Genomic DNA, 23782 nt, shown 5'->3' with positions numbered 1-23782 from the left:
AGTCTTCCTAAGTTGGGAGCACCAAAAAGCAGCTAAATTGGGCATTGGTCTCATCTGTTTTTGACGGGAACATGCTATGTGCAAGTTGCCTGTACGTTTTCTTACAAAGATGGCAGTCTTTCAGAAATAGTTCATGGTTGGGAAGGCTTTTGGAGTCTCCTGAGGACATTGGGCATGGTTTAAATGCAGCTTTGTACTTCATTTCTCACCTGTGCCAGTAGTTAATACGGCACCTACTAGACATTGCACCTGGGGCTATATATTTTGTTTTACACACTTGTTTTACCAACTAGACCATCAGCAGATTTTAATTGATTGCCACTGATCAAAGAAAAATGGATGCTAGATTTATTAAGAGCTGATTGATAATTAATAGAATGAAAGATTGTTCCAACACAGACACAGCCCATTGATTCTGTGCCCGTGATAGTTTTACACATGTCATGTAGTCCAATACCCCTCTCCTGCTCCCTTCCCATAGCTATTTGAAAAAGAGAAATATTAAAGGATATCTGTTTGCCCCTTTTAACCACCAGCAGTGTAAAGAATATTTTCCTCAAAATTTCTCTTTTTTTCCTAGTTGTGTGATTTGTATTGTGCTATCACTGAAACTGAAGCAGCTTTGGGGAGCTGTGTATTTAAATCTTTTTCTTTTTCTTTACAGGAACGTCAAGGTCGTGTCAAGTAATGGTGTATTCTCTGGAAATGTGATGTCGACCTAAATGTCGTGTCCTGAATTTTCTCCAAGAAATTGAGTGATAATGAAGATCCCCCTCTTCCCGTCCTGTCCCTTCCTTCCCACCCACCCTCTTTCATTTTCAGTGAATTCTACGACTTTCAGACTTGTAGTTGTCAAACTTAATCCTCTTCTATAGAACTATGGTAATGATAGCAAGAACTAGGTGGGAAAAAATGTTTAAAAATACTCTTTCTCAACTATCAGTTGTGACTTTACAAAGTGGTACAACTTGTTTTCCTTCTGTTAAAAAAAAAAATTAAAATCATTTTTTTGATTTTTATGGTCCGTGGGCTACATTTAAATGCATTTCCTTGGGAAAGAAACCAGCTGCCTCAAAGCATCTGCAATGTCGTCGCACAGCTGGGTCAGGACGTGGACAGATTCCTTCTCCAACTCAAGGTTTAATTTATGGAGCCCAAATTGATTGATCCAGGCCTTTTTGAGAAATGCCCCCCCCAACCCCGCCCCACCTTTTTCTGAAAATGCTGCTCATTTCGTTTTGAAAACGCTCCAGGAAAGAGCGGTTACTTCTCTGTTTATCCTTCCTTTTTGTTGCAAAAAAAATTAAAAATGGTTACTGTTCACAAAAGTTAGTGAGCAAGTTTTTTTTTAAATTGCTGCCAATTAAGTCTAAATCCACCTAATTAAAAAAGAAGACTGGACTAAAGGAATACTGTAAGGAATTTTTTGGACACTGAACTTTGAGAAAACAAAAACTGCTTAATCTTTTTTTCAGTCCGCATCAACAGTGAAAAGCTGGGAATTTTCCCTTTCTTCATTATTAATCACTTCTCAGTAATAAATGTGATATCCTGTTCAGCAGAATGATTGTGTTTGCTTTTTATTGTCTTTCCTCCCTTCCCTGTATTTGTTTTCTTGCAGGTGCAGTAACTGTTGGGGGAGATTAGAGGAAGTTCTATTCTGGTTCTGGCTCTTGCTATATCTTGCCTGATAATGTTTGTTGTTAACACAAGGTGCCTGAAATGGACTAAAATCTCTAACCTTGAGCACACAAATTCAGAGGGGAGTGGGGGAATCTCCAGAAATTTGAGCACAGAAACTAGGCTGATGCTTCAAATCAGTACTGAGGGAGTGCTGCACTGTCGAAAGCGCCTGCTGAATTTCCTACATTACAGCACTTCAAAATGATTTAATTGGCTGTAAAGTGCTTTGGGATATAATGAGACCACAAAAAACACTATATAAATCTGTTCTTTCTATTATGCCAAATTTTACATTGACCTAATGATTAGGATCTAGCTATTTCCATGAACTGAATGTTCAATGTCTTGCAATCTGTGTCCTGTCCCAGACCAATGAGGTGAAAGTTTGCTGTCTCTCTGGCTGGTTGTACCAGTTCTATGTGAAATGACTTTGGGCAGTCACAATCCAGTTCCCTGTTGGTCTGGTTCTGTAGCACAAAACTGCCTAATTTGGCAGAGCCAGTCTTGCTCAGAGAGGCCTGTACAAGTGCTGGTGTGGGAAATGGAAAATGTTGCAGTGACAGGATGGTGGTCTGCTGCTAGAACACTACTCTGCATCTATCTCTTGCTGGGCATATTCGGTGCAAGCACTCAGTGCCAAAATTGGCTAAAGCCCCTCATGTTGGCCACAAAGATTCCAGGAAGGAAGTGATTGTAATCTGAAGTGTTGGTTTCTTTAGCATTGGGATTACATTCCTTTTTTGGAAACTGCAACTCTGGATGTACAAATCTTTACAGTAAAATCCCACTGCAACGCCTGCAATGAGCCAAGTATTCCAAATACATGTTAAGTAGTGAAATTCGCATTTGTTTCTGGAGATAAAAGTAAGGGAAGCTAGTTTAACTATCCTCCCTCCTCGTCGAGGAATTTCTGTGAAGTGATGGAGCTAATGGCACCATATGATTGTGTTCCTGTCAGTAGTTCTGCCTCTGGCATCATACTTGAATGACAATTCTTTGTCCCAACTCCTTCTTTCACCTTTGATTTAAAATCAGAGATCTCCAAGCAGGGAAGACTTTGGGTGCGTAGATGCCCCAGAGGGGTTGATAGAATTATAGAATGATAACAGCATAGAAGGAGGGCATTTGACCCATCGAGTTTGCACAGCTCTCTGCAAAAACAATTCAGCTAGTCCTCCTCCCCTGTCCTTTTCTTGTTGCCCTACAAATTTTTTCTCTTCGGGTGCTTATCCAATTCCCTTTTGAAAGACATGATTGAACCTGCCACCACCACGCTCTCGGGCAATGCATTCCAGATCCTAACCACTCGCTGTGTTTAAAAAATTTAAAAAAAAAGTTTTCTCATGCTGCCTTTGGTTCTTTTGCAAATCACTTTAAATCTGTTATCTGGTTCTCAACCACTCTGCCAAAGGAAAAGGTTTCTCTCTATCCTGTCTAGACTACTCATGATTTTGAATGCCTCTATGAAATATCCTCTCAACCATCTCTCAGGAGAACAACCCCAGCTTCTCCAATCTATCCTTGTAACTGAAGTCCCTCATCCCTGGAACTATAGGGAGAGGAGATTTAAAATTAGCACAGTGGGGACGTGAGGGCTGAATGTGTGAGGGAGAGTTTCCATTTTGGAATGGCAGTGGTAGAGAAATGAGGCAGCAGCGGACAGAAATGTACCGCTAAAATAAACCACGAGAAAATATTGGCAGGCAGGTTTCATAAGAGGGACTGCAAATGGAGTTTTGATCAGGAAACCCACAGGTCTGGATTTCCCCACATACTACGGAGTTTTAACTCCAGAGTAGCGTCTTTTTTTCAGCAGTATTCCTGCCTGGAAATCAGCCTAATTAAAGACTTAACTCCATGTTGGGCAGAGAGCTCACTGGAGGAGGCCACAGGAGCAGGTAAAAAAAACCTGCTGCGTTAGTGAGACAATGGTGAAGGGGGTCCGATCACCAACCCTGGAGTATGGGAGGGGGGGGGGGGGGGTTTTGCTGATAGGAAAGGATTAACTTGGAGGGGGTGCTGGGGGGAAGCATTCCTGCTCCTGGCCCACAAGCGATTTTTCCCCAAAACTGTCCTTGTCGCCCTTGAGCTGCCACCTTTCTGAGGTCTGGGAAACCCGGCTGGACAGATTTAACCTGTAAAACAAGTTAACTGAGGCTTTTTCAGCCTTATGATAATGTCTCCATGTCCAACCTGCCTCCTGGCAGGAGGTTTGCCGCCTGTCCTCTGCCTTGCCTCCATTAAGTGCAGAAGTGGCAGGTTAGGATTGGGTTTGACGTTTTAAAAAATTTTATATCTCAGCTGAGCTCAACCCAATCATTGGGCATTAAAATCACCCCCAACATGTCTGAAGACAGGCCATTATGCTGAGAATTTTGATGGATAAAAGCTTTGCAATGTTGACACTTGGGAGGCACATATTTTCCATTTTTCTTAGAATTTGAGGAGTCAGCTTGTGTGAGTTTGGTAACAATATTTTTGCTGAGGAGGAGCGCATATTATGTGAGCCCATTTTTCTTTCCTATAATTCCATTTGCAGTACACAGTTCTTTTTGATATATTTGACCCTGCTTCCATTCTGCTGTGGCTGGAAGGTAAGAGTATTTGTTCCATAGACTCTTATTGCTGCTTTATAATGGGCCGATGCTTAGAGACTGACCCATTGAGAATTGCCACTGGTGTTTTGTCCTTCACTTCATTTAGGGAGACATTCAGCCTCAACACTGTCTTTCCCACAGTGAAGATAACTGAGAATTGAAACTCATTGTGCAAGGAATTCTAGGTCAGACCCAGGCTGCTCACTGATTAAAAGGCAGCTACTTTTGATTGATTGTGGTAAAGCTCCAGTGTGAAGATTATTCAAGCTTTTCAGTTCATGTGTCTGTGCTGAAATTGGGAGTCAACCTGACGGTGTGTGTGTTATATTGATCCATCAGCTCAATTTGGAGCATATGTGCAAAGTTGCTCGCCAGCATTTGCAAGGTCAAACTCTAGTGGTATCTCATCAAACCAACTCTACAAATTGCTGTACGTTTTATTGTTTTAACTATAAAGACGATGTAAAATCAAAGTACCATAGGAACATACATCCTAGGGTCTTAAAGGAAGTGGCAGCGGAGATAGTGGATCCATTGGTTATAATATTCCAAAATTCCCTGGATGCCGGAAAGGTTCCAGTGGATTGGAAAAAAGCTAGTATAACGCCCTTATTCAAAAAGTGAGGGAGGCAGAAAGTGGGAAACTATAGACCAGTTAGTTTAACATCTGTCGTTGGGAAATTGTTAGAATCCATTATTAAGGAAGTAATAACAGGACATTTAGAAAGTCAAAACTCAACCTATCAGAGTCAGCATGGTGTTATGAAGGGTAAATCGTGTTTGACTAATTTGCTAGAGTTCTTCGAAGCTGTGACAAGCAAAGTGGATAATGGGGATCCTGTAAATGTTGTATATCTGGACTTCCAGGAGGCATTTGATAAGGTGCCGCACAGAAGGTTAGTTCACATGGAGTTAGGGGCAATTTATTAGCTTGGATAGAGGATTGGCTAACCAACAGAGTCGGGATAAATGGGTCTTTTTCTGGTTGGCAAGATGTAACTAGTGGGGTGTCACAGGGTTTGGTTCTCGGGCCCCAACTATTTACAATCTATATTAATGGATGCAGGGATAGAAGGTACTATAGCCAAATTTGCAGATGACACTAAAATAGGTGGGATAGTAAGTTGCAATAAAGAAATAAGAAATTTACAAATGGATAGGTTAGGTAAATGGGCCAAAATTTGGCAGATGGAGTTTAACGTGGAAAAGTGTGAAGTTATCCATTTTGGTCGGAAGAATAGAAAGGCAAATTATTATCTAAATGGAGAGAAACTTCAGAGTGCTTCGGTGCAGAGGGATCTGGGTGTCCTCGTGCATGAATCGCAGAAAACTAGTATGCAGGTACAGCAGGTAATAAGGAAGGCAAATGGAATTTTGGCATTTATTGTAAAAGTAGGGAAGTGTTGCAAGGCATTAGTGAGACCGCACCTGGAGTATTGGTACAGTTTTGGTCCCCTTACTTGAGGAAGGATGTAGTTGCATTGGAGGTAGTTCAGAGGAGGTTCACTAGATTGAATCCAGGGATGAGGGATTTGTCTTATGAAGATAGATTGAGCAGTTTAGGCCTTTACTCTCTAGAGTTTAGAAGAATGAGAGATCTAATTGAGCTATATAAGATGATTAAGGGGATTGACAAAGTAGATGTAGAGAGGATGTTTCCTCTTGTGGGGCAATCTAGAACGAGAGGTCATAGTTTTAGGATAAGGGGTAGCAGATGTAAAACAGAGATGAGGAGAAATAACTTCTCTCAAAGGGTCGTGAGTCTGGAATTCACTACCCTAGAGTGCAGTGGATGCCGGGACATTGAGTAAATTTAAGGAGGAGATAGACAGATTTTTAATTAGTAGTAGGTTGAAGGGCTATGGAGAAGGGGCAGGAAAGTGGAGTTGAGGCCAAGATGAGATCAGCCATGATCGTATTGAATGACGGCATGCTCGAGGGGCTGAATTGCCTACTCCTGTGCCTATCTTATGTTCTTATACAGAGAAAATGACTTGAAAATGGGAACTGAATTCTGTCTGTGTGCACTGATTTAATTATCTCCTGCTTGTCAACTCCAATTCACCTGAAGGCTACATTTGGTCTTGAGTCCCTAAATGCAATGCTATGGGAGATGGACTACTTATTATAGCTACTTAAATAGACCCTACAAATTGCAATTGTCAATTTTCTAAATCTCAGCCTGCCCCTGGTTTACTTCAAACTGCTCTATGTACTGTTGAAAGCTGATGGTGCTGTATTTACCTGGTGCCCGCTATTCTAGCAAGACTTCTGGCCAATTTTTTTCTTGACTTACATAATTGTTGACTTACTAACAGACAGGTAACAGCTAGTTGTGCTGTAAAATTAGTTACTGCCATACCAATGTAAATGTTGCAGCCATAAGGTTATTTTTATTTAAATCACTGCATGCAAGTCTCGCTTTTTTCCCAGGTCTGTTGATTGTAAAGTGCTACCTTTGATTCGATAATAAGCCACCCAGTTCTTTAGAATTGCATAGAATTTACAGCACAGAAAGTCCATTCTGCCAAACTGGTCTTTGCCAGTGTTTATGCTCCACACAAGCCTCCTTTGATCCTACTTCATCTAACCATATCAGTGTATCCTTCCATTGCTTTCTCCCTCATGTATTTATCTAGCTTCCCCATAATGGCATCTATGCTCAAGCACACCATGTAGTAGTGAGTTTCACATTCTAACCACTCAGTGGGTGAAAAGCATAGGAGCAAGAGTTGGTCATTTAGCCCCTCGAGCCTGTTCTGCCATTCAGTGAGATCATGGCTGATGTGCGACCTGACTTCATATACCTGCCTTTGCCCCCTATCGCTTAATACCTTTGGATAGCAAAGATCTATCAATCTCCGAGTTAAAATTTACAGTTGCTCTAGCATCAAGTGCCATTTGATGAAGAGAGTTCCAAACTTCTACCACCCTTTGTGTGTAGATGTTCTTCCTAATTTCACTCCTGAAAGGTTTGGCTCTCATCCTTAGTCCTAGACTTCCCAACCAGGAGAATAGTTTCTCCCTGTCTACCCTATCTGTTCCCCTTTAATATCTTGAAAACATCTATCAAATCACCCCTTAATCTTCTAAATTCCAGGGAATACAACCACAGTTTGTGTAATGTCCACGTAATTTAACCTTTGGAGGCCCGGTATCATTCTGATAAATCTATGCTGCACTCTCTCCAAAGCCAGTATATCCTTCCTAAGGTATGGTGCCCAAAACTGCTCACAGTGCTGCAGGTATGGGCTAACCAGGTCTCTGTATCGCTGGAGCATGACTTCTGCCCCCTTGTATTCTAGTCCTCTGGATATAAAGGCCCGCATTCCATTAACCATTTTGATTATTTTCTGTACCTGTTCATGACAGTTTAATTATCTATGTACCTAAGCCTCTTTCAGCCTCCACTGTTTGTAGCTTTTCACCATTTAGAAAGTACTCTGTTCTATTCTTTTTCTCCTAAATTCTTCATTGGCTTTATTAGTATATTTACGGTTTCTAGTTTTGATCTCCCCATAAGTGGAAACATTTTCTCTACGTCTACTCAATCCAACCCTTTTGAAACTTTAAAGACCTCTGTAAGGTCACCCCTCAATCTTCTTTCTAGAGAACGAAACCCTAGCCCGTTCAGTCATCCTGATAATTACAACCTCTCGGTTCTGGTATCAGACTGGCAGAACAATGCATTCTTCTCTGAGGTTGGGATTTGACTCAAACAAATTCATAAACTCATATAAAATTGATTATTCTTGTAATAATTTTAAGAATATCAAATGCAATTGTACAGAAATTAATCTGGATTTGTAAAATTTCAGGAGGTAAAATTGCAAGTGAGCATGAGAAATACTCAATTGAAGGTTTTGTGCGTCTGTCCTTAGTTCTATATTCCATTTGGATGAGTTCCAGCCAGTTGTAGATTGGATGTTTTGCTTCATAGGTACAATTATTATTTACAAATGTGAAAAGTTTGGTTTTGAACTCTGCAATGTGTCTTAATTGTTTTTATTCTTCCTCCCGACTCTGCTGAATCTGGGTGGATTTGTGCTGGAGTATGTTGTCCCCATTTCCAAGGGCCAATCTTCTGTATGCAAAACTGAATTGTTATGACCAGGTGAGAAGGGGTCTAGGGGTTCCCTTTCAGCCTTTGCCTGGTTTAACCGTAACAAGGTTTAATTTTAGAAACACTGTTTTTAGCTCTCTCCCCCCCGACCCCTCAGTGAATCCTTGTTCACTGTTCCAATTGTAAGGCAAAGAAATCAGACAGGTTTCCTTAGATTTAAACAAGAAAGGTGGAAGTTTATTCATCTTAAACCTTAATCTGGTTAACGACTACAAATATGCGACACAACCACGCTAGCATGCATATGCGATAAACACATGCAGATAGAGACAGAAAATGTATAAAAGAATAAAGGGGAAAAGTTTGAGGCAATATCGGGATTATAATTACAGTCCTTTAAGTTCAGTGTGGAGTCTTTGGTTACCAGTAAATCCTGCTGTTCTTTGGGGCCCAGTTCATGCATCAACTTGCTTCGATGTTGGAGTCTTCTCTCTTGAGGTTTACGTGACTTCCTTGGGTCCGGTGGCTTGGGAGGAAGTGAGAGGGGCAGCCAGGAGAGAGGCTTCCTTGTTCCAGCTTCAGTTGCAAACTGCCTTCTCAATTCAAACTGTCCTGTGGCTAGTTCAAAAAACCTGGACCAGCCAGTTGGTCATGTGACCAGCTGGTTTAACCAGCCCTGGCTTTGTGGATTGTATCAGCTTAGCAGTCCCTGGAATGCACTTCCTTACACCTTCAATGTCTGGTGATGAAAGTCCATTTGGGTTAATTGGATCAGGGAGGAATTCTTTAGTCTCTGCAAGCACGGTCTCTTGGTATGCAAATGTTCTTCCAGCCAACTGTCTGATGATCTTCAAACAAGTCATTTCTTCACTCCAGCAACAGTTTAAAATCAGTGTTCATATGATGAAATTAATATGCCTCATTCTTGGCAGGTGGGGGTCTGCATGACAGAATACATTGGGACTGTGGTGAAATTACTAAATAATGATTAGGAACCCAGGCTGATTTTTCTGTCCTTTTCTTCCCCCTCCCCCACCACCATGCTCCCACCCCCACTTCTCTGCGATGGACCAATGTGCCACATATTCCAATGCCACAATTCTTCAGCTGCCAGTTTACCAATCTCAACCGTGAACAATTATACAATTAGAATGTTTCCCCTCAGCTTGCTGCCAGGGGACCAATGGAAACTCAAGAATCAGGCTCTGTGACCCCTCAAATATGGAGAGTTAGCCATGGTTAAGCGAGTGGTGTTTTTGCCATGAGTCAGTCAGTTGTGAGTTCAATTCCCATTCCAGGATTTGAACACATAATCTAGACAGACATTCTAGTGCAAGACTGAGGCTGTGGTGTGCCACCCCCCCCCCCCCCCCCCCCCCCCCGCACCCCCCAGAGACACTCTGAACAATTGTAGTACTCTCACAACCTAGGCTGAAATCCAGCTACCTCAGCACAAACGCTGGCGACACTGCAGCCTGCATTTACCCACTAAGTCATTCGGAAAAAATAGACTTGCAATTGTATAGCACTTTTCATGACCTCAATTTAAAAAAAAACACTTTATAGTCAATAAAGTACTTTGATGTGCAGTCATTGTTGTAATGTAGGAAACATGGCAACCAATTTGCACACAACAAGCTCCCACAAACAGCAATGTGATAACCAGATAATCTGTTTTTGTGATGGTCAATTGAGGGATAAATAGTGGCTAGGATACCAGGGATAGCTGCCCTGCTTTTCTTTGAAATAGTGCCATGGGATCTTTTATACATCTACTTCAGAGAGCAGACAGGGCCTCAGTTTGGCACCTCTGACAGCACACCACAGCCTCAGTCTTGCACTAGAATGTCTGTCTAGATTATGTGACTGACTCATGGCAAAAACACCACTTGCTTAACCATGGCTAACTCTCCATATTTGAGGGGTCACGGAGCCTGATTCTTGAGTTTCCATTGGTCCCCTGGCAGCAAGCTGAGGGGAAACATTCTAATTGTATCATTGTTCACGGTTGAGACTGGCAGCTGAAGAATTGTGGCATTGGAATATGTGGCACATTGGTCCATCGCATATTGATAGCTCAGTGTTTTGCCCAGTGCAGTGGTGGAGGGGACGCACTGACAAAGAAGAATCCGTTTGCTGTACATTTTATTTGAGGTCACTGATGTCTCTACGTAACAACAACAACTCGCAATTATATGGCACCTTTAATGTAGTGAAACATCTCAAGGTGTTGCACAGGAGTACTAGCAAAACAAAATTTAATACCAAGACGCATAAGGCGATATTAGAGCAGGTGACCAAAAGCTTGGTCATAGAGTTGGTTTTAAGGAGGGAATTAAAGGAGGAGAGAGAACTTCAGGGAAGGAATTCCAGAACTTAAGAATTATTAAGTACTGTAAAATGCAACATCATTTAAAGACCATCCTTGGAATTTGGACTTTCTTGAGCAGTAAACCTACCTAACAAAATATCGATTAAGGATTTAAAAAAAGGAGACAAACAGCAGTTTACATGAGGCAACAGGTATGTGTAAATAATCTCTGAGGTGGTCGGCCAATTTAAGCTCTGCATCAGCAGTGGTTTTTATGGTGACCAAAACCTAGTGAAATGAAGAATGACATCAATCAAGAGTTTTTATATTTTCTGTTGACTAGGAGAATGGGAAGTGCAACAAGAAACTGGGGAAAGTTGGTTAATTGGCTGCAGCCAGAAGCCATTGCGATAGAGATTGGGACATTGGGAAATTGGCATTGAAAGCCCAGGGCAGTTGGTACTGGTAAACAAATGTAACCTGCCATGGTCCCAGCCCTCCGTATAGCAAAAATATTGAACATTGGATAACATTAAATAAAATATTTAGGAACTCAAGCACCTGTAACAGACAAAATCAGAGAACGCCTTTCACAGTGTCTTCACAAATCACATCTCACCACATGTGTTCAGTGGACATAACCATCATCCAAGCTTCAATCTTAAGAAGTCTCTCTATCTTCAGCCTTGGGTGTTCTGCAGTACTTGAAATGTCCCATGGCTAGCATCACTGGAAAAATGTTCAGCACCACAGCTGAACAAGTGATAAGCTTGAACCCACAACCTTCTGCCTCGGCGGTAAGGGTGTTACCATCTAAGCCACAGCTAATCGTATCAGCATACTGCAAAAAAACAACCCTTGACCCCATAGTTCTTGCAAACTACCATCCTGTCTCCAACCTCCCTTTCCTGTCCAAAGTCCCTGAATGTGTTGTCACTTCCTAACTCTGTTCCCATCTTTCCCAGAACTCCATGTTTGAATCCCTCCAATCAGGTTTCCACCCCGGCAACAGAACTGAAACAGCTCTTATTAAAGACACAAATGACGTACTATGTGACTGTGACAAAGGTAAACTATCCCTCCTTGTCCTTCTCGACCTGTCTGCAGCCTTTGACATGGTTGACCACACCAACCTCCTCCAATGCCTCTCCACTGTCACCCAGCTGGGTGCAACTGCTCTCACCTGGTTCCATTCTATCGATCTAATTGTAGCCAGAGAATCACATGCATTGGCTTCTCTTCCACTCCCATATTGTTACTTCCATAAAGATTTATCCTTGGCCCCCTCCTGTTTCCCGTCTACATGCTGCCCCTCAGTGACATCATCCAAAAGCACAGTGTTAGTTTTCACATGTACGCTGATGACACCCAGCTCCACCTCACCACCACCTCTTCAACCTCCACTGTTGATAAACTATCAGAGTGCTGATTCGACATCCAGTACTGATGAACAGAAATCTCCTCCAGTTAATTATTGGGAAGACTGAAGCCATCGTTTTTGATCCCCACTCCAATCTCTGTTCCCTAGCTACTGTCTCCATCCCCCTCCTTGACAACAGCCTGAGATTAAGTCAGTCTGTTTGCAACCTTGGTGTCACATTTGACACTCAGATGAGCTTGTGACCTCGTATTCCCAACATCACCAAGACCAACTCCGTAACATTGCCCGACCTTGTCCCTGTTTTTGCTCATCTACTGCCGAAACCCTCATTCATGCCTTCGTTACTTCTAGACTTGACTATTCCAATGCTCTCCTGGCTGGTCTCCCATATTCTACCCTCTGCAAACTTGAGGTCATCTGCTGTCCATGTCTTAACTTGTGCCAAGTTCCAGTGCTCCATGAATGACCGACATTTCTTCTCAGTCAAGCAATATCTTGATTTTAAAATTCTCAACCTTGTTTTCAAATCCCTCCATGGCCTCACCCCTTCCTGTCTCTGTAATACCCTCCAGCCCCACAATGCTCCAAGATATCTGTGTTTCTCTAATTCTGGACTCTGGAGCATCCCTCATTTTAATCACTCCACCATTGGTGGCTGCACCGTCAGTTACCTAGGCCCTAACCTCTGGAATACCCTCCATACACCTCTCCACCTCTCTACCTCGCTTTCCTCCTTTAAGACACTCCTTAAAACCTACTTCTATTACTAAGCGTTTGGTCATCTGACTGAATATCACCTTAGGTGGCTTGCTGTCATATTTTGTATTATAATGGTCCTGTGAAGTGCCTTGGGATGTTTTATTATATTAAAGGTGCTATATAAATATAAGTTGTGACCCACAGCACAGAACTCTCCCAGATTTTTGCCTTTGTGGAATATTTAAATATGTAGTGTGTGACCACATGCAAAATTTAAATCCCTGTTCTCATTAATTTTCCATTTATCTCAAGCTCTGATATCAAAAGGAGCTTGGGATTCTGATTTAGAATGTATTGAGCATTGTGAAAAAGTACTTTTATAAATGTCCGGGCTCATGAACTTTAAATAGAACAAACTAATGAATAAGGAGGAATTGTTCTCAGTAACAGGAGGGATGGTAACCAGAGGACACAGGTTTAAGATAATTGGCTAAAAAAAATCTAGGGGAGACCAGGAGATTTTTTTACAATGCAACTAGAATGCACTCCCTGAAAGGGGAGTTGGAAGCAGCTTCAATAATAACTTTCAAAAGGGAATTAGATAAATTTTTGGAAAGGAAAAAATTGCAGGGCTACGGGGAAAAAGCAGGGAGAGTGGGACTAATTGGATAGCTCTTTCACAGGTACGATGGGCTTCCTAACATCCTATGTTGTAAGCCTGTTGAATTAAATACCAACTGGTTTGAAATTAATACCAATGTAAAACATTGGTTTTAGCTGTACTGGATGGTAGCTTCTTGGTCAGTTCAGCCCCTGATATAAAGAAACTCGTGAAGCAACTTGAAGTACTTTATTTTAGTCACCAGATGGAGCCATACTCCAACTTTCTGATGTATGTTGAACTTTTCCTTTATGAGGCTGCCTCACCACTCTTAACATCTGCTGTTGGTGCAATAGGACCATGGATCCAACCAACACCATCATAGGGGAGCATCACCACAAATAATGTTAACTTGAGCTTTTGGTCGATATATGTAGATCTATATATGAACACACAAGGCTGCAATAAATAAGGGACCCTTCCCCCACTTCTCCCCATGCAATTTTCTAATTCATTCTCTGCCTGTCCATTATCTTTGGTGATGAGCTCTGTTCTCATTATAACAGTCCTCAGAAGACAAGTATTAATTGCATTGTAATGAGCTGCTCATTATAGTTAATTCCCCTTCACATAGCATATTGTGTTAATATTAACATATTCGCTGTACCCAGCAATCTACCATGGCCAAAATGCTAGAATGGACAGGGATTTTATTCTCTCAGTTCTCAACTTTGCCTATGGGGGGTTGTTGAGCAGGGAGGGTGGTATTGGGGGATTGTACAGGTGTCACACACAAATCGAACAACACGATGGATGTGTTTTTTTTTATTCTTTTGTGGGATGCAGATGTCTCTGGCAAGGCCAAACTTTGTTGCCCATCCCTAATTTTCCTTGACAACTGAGTGGCTTGCCAGGCCATTTCAGAGGACAGTTAAGAGTCAACCACTTTGCTGTGGGTCTGAAGTCACATGTAGACCAGACCAGGTAAAGATGACAGATTTCCTTCCCTAAAGGACATTAGTGAACCAGATGGGTTTTTATGACAATCGATGATAGTTTCATGGTACGACTAGCTTTCAATTCAGATTTTTATTCATTAATTGATTATTTTTCTATTAATTAATTGCATTTAAATTCCACCAGCTGCTGTGTCCCCAGGGCATTAGCCTGGGTCTCTGGATTACTAGTTGCTGACCTATGCCACCATCTCGCCAATGGGACATCAGTGTGATCCAGCTACCCAATGACTGTGTGGCATCTGAGGTTCACTCTATCCTTTTTTAATAAGGCAAGAGTGCCCCAAAACTCTGTCCTCTTTGCACTCCATTCATTCTTCAATCAGATCAGCCATGATCTTGTTGAATGGCAGAGCAGGTGCGAGGGGCCGAGCGGCCTACTCCTAGGGATGTGACTAGTGGTGTTCCGCAGGGATCAGTGCTGGGACCTTTGCTCTTTGTAGTATATATAAATGATTTGGAGGAAAATGTAGCTGGTCTGTTTAGTAAGTTTGCGGACGACACAAAGGTTGGTGGAGTTGCGGACAGTGATGAGGATTGTCAGAGGATACAGCAGGATATAGATCGGTTGGAGACTTGGGCGGGGAAATGGCAGATGGAGTTTAATTCAGACAAATGTGAGGTAATGCATTTTGGAAGGTCTAATGCAGGTGGGAAGTATACAGTAAATGGCAGAACTCTTAGGAGTATTGACAGGCAGAGAGATCTGGGCGTAGAGGTCCACAGATCACTGAAAGTGGCAACGCAGGTGGATAAGGTAGTCAAGAAGGCATACGGCATGCTTGCCTTCATCGGTCGGGGCATAGAGTATAAAAATTGGCAAGTCATGCTGCAGCTGTACAGAAGTTTAGTTAGGCCACACTTGGAATATTGCGTGCAATTCTGGTTGCCACACTACCAGAAGGACGTGGAGGCTTTGGAGAGGGTACAGAAGAGGTTTACCAGGAAGTTGCCTGGGCTGGAGGGCATTAGCTATGAGGAGAGGTTGGATAAACTCGGATTGTTTTCACTGGAACAACGGAGGTGGAGGGGTGACATGATAGAGGTTTACAAAGTTATGAGCTGCATGGACAGAGTGGATAGTCAGAAGCTTTTTCCCAGGGTGGAAGAGTCAGTTACTAGGGGACATAGGTTTAAGATGAGAGGGGCAAAGTTTAGAGGGGATGTGCGAAGCAAGTTCTTTACACAGAGGGTGGTGAGTGCCTGGAACTTGTTGCCGGGGGAGGTGGTGGAAGCAGGTACCATAGAGACATTTAAGAGGCATCTTGACAAATATATGAATAGGATGGGAATAGAGGGATATGGACCCTGGAAGTGCAGAAGGTTTTAGTTTAGGCAGGCATCAAGATCGGCGCAGGCTTGGAGGGCCGAATGGCCTGTTCCTGTGCTGTACTGTTCTTTGTTCTTTGTACTCCTAATTCCTATGTTTGTATGTATGTTTGTATATTTGTGTGTTCCCATCATTGACCTTGTCCAATCACATCCACCCCTATCCATTATTTTGCTGATGATTCCATTCACCAAGTTCCTTGAGAACATACCATCTTGATGTTCACACTTTCCAGACCTCTCCAAATGCCATGTCTCTCCCTTGCGCACCTTTGTCTCCTCTGAACTCTTTAATGGGCCAATGAGAATCTTTCCTCTTTCAGTTCTTCAAATAGAATTTCTTCGTGTCTCTTGCAAGTTCACCTTCTCCCTTTGATGCAGGCATTTAGTTCCTGTCCATCAATTGACATAAGTGACTGCCTGAGCTGTGGCTTGGTGGGTAGCACTCAGGGGTCGGCACTGTGTCTGTACACAGACACCAGTGTCTGTGGTAAAAATTTTGAGGTCCATGACTGGCAATTTCAGGGATGAGAAATTTCCCATTGACTTCTTCTTTCCAGACAAGTCCGACTTAAAAACATTCACAGCTGTCAGTTTCACAGCTGACAGGAGCAGGAACAGTGGCTTTCAAACTCAGGACAAGTTCGGGTTTTTCCGGAGGGTTCCAATTTTTTTTTAAAAGCTCGCGGAAAACCAAGAACTTGTCCTGAGTTTGGAAGCCACTGTGGAACTGACAGCTGTGAATTTTTTAAAAAACTGACCAATCACACAGCTGCTCTGAGGAGAGTTCCCACTCTCTGCAACTGTTGCAAAGAGAGAGAGAGGGAGGTGGAGAGGGTGGGTGGAGGGGGGAAAGAGCGGGGGGAGGGGGAAGAGAGAGGGAGGAGGGGGGAAGAGAGAACGGGGGGAGGAGGGGTGTGAGAGAGAGTGGGAGAGAGAGAGATGAGGGGGAGAAAGAGAGGGAAGGGGAGAAAGAGAGGGGGAGGGGGAGGGAGAGGGAGAGTGAAGAAGGGGAAGAGAGGGGCAGGAGATGGACAGACACATGGAGGAGAGAGAGGGGAGAGAGGTAGACACAGAGAGGGGTTAGGGATTGACACAGAGAGGGAGAGAGAGAGTGAGAGGGGAGAGAAAGAGATCATGATCACTCCTGACAGATGGACATCTACCTGGATTCTCCACATGGCTACATCAAGTGTGCAGGCAGACATTGACGACTTGTGCAGCAAAAATAATGCCAGGTACTCACTAAATAGGGAGAAATGTGTTTTAAATTGGATTGTGTTTTGATGGCATTAGGTTGGCTATACACTTTAGATACAAATTAATTGCCACCATATCCGTGGCTCAGTCACTTTTGTCAAATGTCCGTGTTGCAACATGTTGGTGCATATCCCTGGTAGCACTTTCATCTTTGAGTCAGCAGATTGTGGGTTCAAATCCTACTTTAATGCTTGGATAATGCTCCCAATGTAATACTGAGGGAGTACTGCAGTGGCAGAGGTATTGTCTTTTGGATGAGATATTAAAGTGAGAACATGACGGCCTCTCAAGTGGACAGAAAAGATCTCCTGACACTATTGAAGAAGGGCAGGGAGGGTCTTTACCCCAGTGTCCTTGAATTTATATCCTGGCCTCAGGATGTTCCAAAGCGTTTTACAGCCAATGAAGTACTTTTGAAATGCAGTCACTGATGTACTGCAGGAAATGCGACAGCCAATTTGCGGGCAGCAAGCTCCCACAAACAGCAATGTGATGACGATCAGAGATAATCTGTTTCAGTGATGTTGTTATAACATGGAGCAGAGCATTAATTGAGGAGGGCTGTAATGTAGGGTTGAGAGAGCCTGGCGCTCGGTGAGAGGCTGTTACTGAATTATGGCAGCAAGAAAATATATGAAAATATTATACCTGCCGATCCCTTGCGTTCAACTCTCGCCAGCAAGGGAGCGTGAGGTGGTTTCCACGGAGAGAGATTAGTTTGGAAAGAATAAGGTTGGGGGCGGGGGGGGGGGGGGGGGTGGTGGGGGGAAGAGAGGAACTGCAAGGCGATGAGTTTTTAGGACTGCAGTGCTTGGAGACTGGGTAAGGGAGGAGAGGAAGGGGACGCTGGACATTGTTTATTGAGTTGTCAGCTTTTGCGGGCTTTATACACGACTTCAAAGTTACTCATTGTAGCGGATGCACCTTTGGGACATTCCGGGGCAGCTGGAGAGCAACTCTTTTCCCGATGGTGCCCTGCAGTGATGGATCTTGATCTTAATCTTTGCGTTTCACAGTTTATTTCCTCCTCCGATCAAGGCTGCAGTTTACAGCTGATTGGGAACGTCTGAATTATTGGAAATAAATTAAGAAACCTGGAACACCGGAAAAAGCAAAATGGGTTCTATTTATTTTTTAAAACGCTGATTTTTTTTTTAAAAAGTGCAGTCATCATTTCCTTTTGTTTTCAAAGTCAGACATTCAGAGTGCAGACTGTATGAGCCGTTGTCCTGGCGATGGCAACGAAGCGCCTGTTCATTCTGTGGGAGGGAGGAGAGTAAAGTTTGCAGGAAACTTTTTTTTTGTTTTGCGAATAGCAGTAGAAAGATGATTTTTTTTTAAATGTGTAAGACTCCTAATCACTGCAGATTAGACCCTGCACAAAGCCCCTTCAACAAGTAGAAGAGTTGGGGTAAGAAAAAACAGCGCGAACACAGTAGTGCAAATTGCGAAGCAGCTGAAACTTCTCAAAGGTAAGATGGAGAGAATCTTGTCCACACTAGAGATGAACGTAGTTTAAATCTCTGCAGAGGGAAAATGGAATTAATCTCCCATGTTATTCCAGGGGCCTCAGACCGGCTGAAACAAGACAGAATAGTCCATCCCGTCGCTCGCATTTATTTTTAAATCTAACCATTAATTTTATTCCCTCCCCTCCCAAGTTCCTTGGTTTCACCTCCCCCTCCCTCACTGCAGATAATGTTCCGTTGTCCACGTTCGCTTCTGGTGATTCAAATAATCTCTGCATTCGAAGAATTCGGGTTATTTTTTGTACGCTTTAGTCTAATTTGAACTATGACGATTGCTGCCACCACCCTGCGGAAGTGGTGGAAAGATGCACAGGGATCAATGTAACTAATTACAGGGGTCTTTTCCAGTTCATCCTCTATTCCAAATTAAATATTCGTTAAAGGACGACCTGTCACTTACGCTCAGAAAGGGCTGCAGTTGACCTCAGTCCCTTCAGGCTAGCAATCAGCCGGAGGTTCCTGCTCCTCACCCAATGACACCGGCTGGAGAGGTCAAAATCGGACTGAGATGTGATGCCTCCGCTGGTGGAATAGCCTGCTCAATCTCTAGTGCCACATGTGACTGGTCAGTGGGTGAGGTAGATGTAGAACCATATCCCAAAATCAGTCAGTACCTTCAGGAGAAGAGGTGAGATTGAGTAGAAGGGAGATAGAGTATTGTCTGGAGTTTAGGAGAATGAGAGGTGATCTCATTGAAGTGTATCAAATTGTGAGAGGGCTTGACAGGGTAGACGCTGAGAGGCTCTTTCCCCTGGCAGGAGAGTCCAGGACTAGGGGTCACAGTCTCAGGAAGGGTTGACCATTTGGGACTGAGATGAGAAATGTCTTCATTCAGAGGGTTGTGAATCTTTGGAATTCTTTATCCCAGAGGGCTGTGGATGCTCAGTCATTGAGAATGTTCAAGACTGAGATTGATAGAGTTTTGGACACTAAGGGGATCAAGTGATTTGGAGATAGGGCGGGAAAGTGAAATTGAGGTAGAAGATCAACCATGGTCTTACTGAATGGTGGAAGAGGCTCAAGGAGCCACATGGCCTCCTCCTGCTGTTATTCCTTAAATTCTTAGGTAAGAAAAGCAGTCTGGTGCATGAATACAGCATAGGGCTAATGGTGATCATATTTTAAACCCAATGCTGTCCTTATCTACAAGCATTGCTGCCTTTTGCAGACATTGCCTATGAAAATCAGCAAACATACTGTGGCAGTCAGGAAACATCACAGGTTAGCTTTAATTTTGAAGTAATATCACTGGAATTAACTCAGGGCTCTTTGACTCTATCTCTGCCAGAACCAATTACTTATACAATACACAGCATATAAGAACATAGGAGCAGGAATATGCCATTCAGCCCATCGAGCCTGCCCCACCATTCAATATGATCATGGCTGATCTTCCACTTCATTGCCTTTTTTCCACATTATCCTCATATCCCCTTATAGGAATATAGGATATGTTTTCCTTTGAGAGACTACAAACCCGAACTCAATCCCATTGAGCCTTTATCTGGAAAGAGTGGAACAGAAAGAGGTAGAGTTTATGTTTCAATTGTATAAAGCTCAGGTTTGATCCCATCTGGAGTACTATGTTCAGTTCTGGGTACTGCGTCTCAGGAATTAAATATTGGCCTTGGATGGGGTGCAGTGCAGATTTACCAGAATTATAGTGGAGCTAAAAGAGTTAAATTTATGAGCACAGGTTGTAATGGCAAGGGTTGTATTCCTTTGAGTTTAGAAGATTAAAGGATGATCTAATTAAGATGGTTAAAGGAGTTGATAGGGTAGATAGGGCGAAGCTATTTCACTCTAGTGGGGGAGTCCAGAACAAGGGGGCGCAACCTTAATATTAGAGTTAGGCTGTTCCAGAGGTGATCAGGAAGCACTTCTTCACACAAAGGGTAGTGGAAATCTGGGACAATTTCTCACAAAAAGCTGTTGAGGCTAGAGGGCAATTGAAAATTTCAAAACTGTGATTGGTAGATTTTTGTTAGGCAAGGGCATTAAGGATTACGGAATGAAGGCAGGTAAATGGAGTTAAGAGAAAGATCCGTCATAATCTAATTGAAAGGCTGAACAGACTTGAGGGGCTGAATGGCCTCCTCCCATTCCTATGGTCTGAGTTAGCTCATCTCAGCCAGGAAATTGCTGCAAGTGTTATCAGCAAACTTGGGCAAGATAGGGAGCAAAATCCCCCAGGATACCTGTTTCTAATTGGGTGGGGAAATGGCTGAAGAAAGTTGACTTGTGTATCTGTGGAACTTCACCCCAACAAAATCAACACCTTCAGGAGAGAAGGGGAGAAAACAAGGGTAGAGAAAAAAAGCAAATGCTTTCAGACATGTGGCATCTGTTGCCAGTCCTAATGCAACTGGACTGTAATAGCTTTGGGTTCTTGGTGAGGCCAATTTAGAGTAACCTGCAAGGTTATATATGTTTTGCCTTCTTGGAACTGTATCTGCACTTAACGTGGTATCTGTGTGAAATAATCTGGATTACATAGAAAATACAACACAGAAACAGGCCATTCAGCTCAACTGGTTCATCCTGATGTTGGTGATCCACACTTGCCTCTTCCAGCTATTGGATAAAATTGGTAACTAGTCATTGAGAGAAGGTCTCACAAGAGCACCACAGGCATTAGTCCAATGGAGTACCATTTAAGTAGCAATAAGTACCAGTATATTTCTATTGTGTGGCTCCCTGTAAGTTCCTGACTCACTCATCTCTCACTTATTTGTACTTCTATTGATTCCTGGAGCAGCTCTGCCCTGATACAGGGCATCCTCCCAAACTTCGGTATTGCATAGCCAATAAGTAACATTGACGCAGAGTAAATTGCAAGGTGCTACCTGAGTTTTTTATGTTTCTTTCCTCTTATAGTGGGGTTCATGTGAAGTTCTTGCAGTCTGTTTCACCTCTGTAGCCTATGTTTAAATCCAGCCTGGACTAATGGGATGCATATCCTCTCTGTCACAAATTCCACCTCTGATTCTACCTCAGCCCATCTGCTGCTCGAACCTTTATCCTGGCCTTTGGCACCTGCAAATGCAACGATTTCAATGCTCTCCTGGCCAACTTCTCATCCTCTCTGAGTTTCAGCTCATCCCAATTCTGCTGCACGTATCCAATCTTGCAATATCCTGCTTACCCCTATCCTACTGACCCTCATTAGCTCCCAGTCCCCAAATGCCTTTAATTAAAAATTCTCATCCTTGTGTTTATATCCCTTCATGGCCTCACCTTTCAGTATCTCTGTACCCTCTTCCAGCCCTAGAACTGACCCCACCACCTCCAAATTCTCCATTCCTCTGGCTCTGGCTTTTGTGCATCTCTACCCACTTTACCACACCACTGGTGTCTGTGCCTTCAGCTGAAATGCTCTGAAATTCTCTTCCTAATTCCTTCTGCCTTTCTATCTCTCCTTTAAGACTTTGCTTAAAGATCAACCTCTTTGACCACCGTTGCCAATATCTCCTTTCTAGCTCAGTTTGTCGTTTATACCTCTATGAAGCACTGGGATGAATTTCTGCGACATAAATGCAAGTTGTTGTTACACCACGTGCTCTTTGGTCATGGTAGGCATGGGTGTGTCTTGAGTTTGCAGCACAGTGGAAAGATCTTTATTCCACATATAAACTCTGCCTTACCGGAAATGGGAGTTGGAAATGGAAAGTGCCTCATTTCCCAGCCCAAATGAGGTTAGGCCTCAGCTGGAGGATTGCGTACTATTCTGGGCACCACACTTTAGGAAGGATGCCATGGCCCTGGAGAGGATAAAGAGGAGGTTTACCAGAACGATACCACTGATAAGAGAGTTCAGTTATATGGATAGACTGGAGAAGCTGGGATTGTTCTCCTTAGGCAGAGAAGGTTCAGGGGAGACCTAATAGAGATGTTCAAAATTATGAGGGGTTTTGATAGACCAAGTAGGGAAAAGCTGTTTCCTCTGGCAAGTGGGTCAGTAGATTTAAAATAATTGACAGAAGAACTAGAAGGGAAATGAGAAATTTCTTCAAACAGAGTGCTGTTAAGATCTGGAATGCACTACCTGAAAGTGTGGTGGAAGCAGATTCCATAGTAACCTTCAAAAGGCAATTGGATATGCATTTAAAGAAAACTAATTTGAAGGGTAATGGGGGGGAAACTGGGGAATGGGACTTATTGGACAGCTCTTTCAAAGAGCCAGCACAGGCATGAGGGGCTGAACAGCCTCCTTCTGTGCTGTAAGATTCTATGGTTCTATGAAATATCAAGTGGAAAAGGCATGGACGCCAAACAAACTGGTGCGTGAATATATTTTGCAAGTAGTGGATTTGTTCAATGTTGGTTCCCAAGCTGCTGTTGCATTGGTTGTTGAACTGTATGTCAATATAAAATAAAGAAAGAAAGACTTATATTCCGACTTTCATGACCTCAGGACATCCCAAAGTGCTTCACAGCCAAGGAAGTACTCTTGTAGTGTTGTCACTGTTGTAATGTAAGAAATTCGGCAGGCAATTTGCACTGAGCAAGCTTCCACAAACAGCTAATGACCAGGTAATCTCTTTTAGTAAAGTAGTTGAAGGATAAATATTAGATTCCAGTTGTTGCTGTGTGCTGTTATATAAACATTAATCTTCTCATTTAAGTTTATTGCATGATTGGTTTCACCTGCATCCTGTTATATTACAGATTCCGCCTGTTCTGCACATGGAGAGACATCGCACAACTGCAACTGACTGGATAGAGTAGGTCTATTCATTTGTGCTATTGCAAAATGCATTTGGATCATAACATTTTGGCAACAACTGGAATAATTTCTGGTGTGTAGAATCTGACCATAGAACAAGTTCCATTTTACTTGTACTGGAGTGTACAGATGGCCTGATCTTGTAATGATACTTCACCCACAATGGGGAGTGTTGTGTTAATGCAGGTGTCGCACTCACCTGTTTGCATGATCAAATGGTTTCCATTGGCCGCCATGGTGGAGCAGGCTTAACAGGCCAAATAGCTGACTCATGTTCCTATGTTCCCATCAAGATCCCTTACAGAATGAATATTATCATTCCTTGTGGAGACAACAGAGCCATCATCAGCACCCATGGGAGATGGACTGCCTCCATCAGTACCCTATAGTATAGCCTCAATACTCTGTAAATAGAAAGTGTTCCCCGCAGTACCCTGTAACCATCAAATGACCCCTCAGAACTTCATTAAACAGTAGGTCTCATCCCTCAAAACTCCTTAAACAGGTATGACCTTCAATATCTCATAAAAAGAAAATGTTATTCACTGCCCAGAGTGATACAGATTGGTTCTAAGTTTGATTCCTGG

General features: G+C 42.9%; 1 protein-coding gene across 1 annotated transcript in view; it reads left to right on the top strand.

The window, feature by feature from the left end:
* The window catches only part of ythdf2 (YTH N6-methyladenosine RNA binding protein F2), a 37418-nt gene extending 35854 nt beyond the window's left edge, over positions 1 to 1564 (top strand). Inside the window, exon 5 of the mRNA XM_068011463.1 lies at positions 665 to 1564. Coding sequence (XP_067867564.1) covers positions 665 to 688 — 24 coding nt within the window. The 3' untranslated portion in view covers positions 689 to 1564. The remainder of the gene's footprint in view (positions 1 to 664) is intronic.
* Positions 1565 to 23782: the final 22218 nt, after the last annotated feature.

This window comes from Heterodontus francisci, chromosome 31 (assembly GCF_036365525.1).
Source record: "Heterodontus francisci isolate sHetFra1 chromosome 31, sHetFra1.hap1, whole genome shotgun sequence".
Classification (NCBI taxonomy): Eukaryota; Metazoa; Chordata; class Chondrichthyes; order Heterodontiformes; family Heterodontidae; genus Heterodontus; species Heterodontus francisci.
The sequence above is the reverse complement of the archived record's forward strand: the minus strand, read 5'-3'. Positions and strand labels throughout refer to the sequence as shown.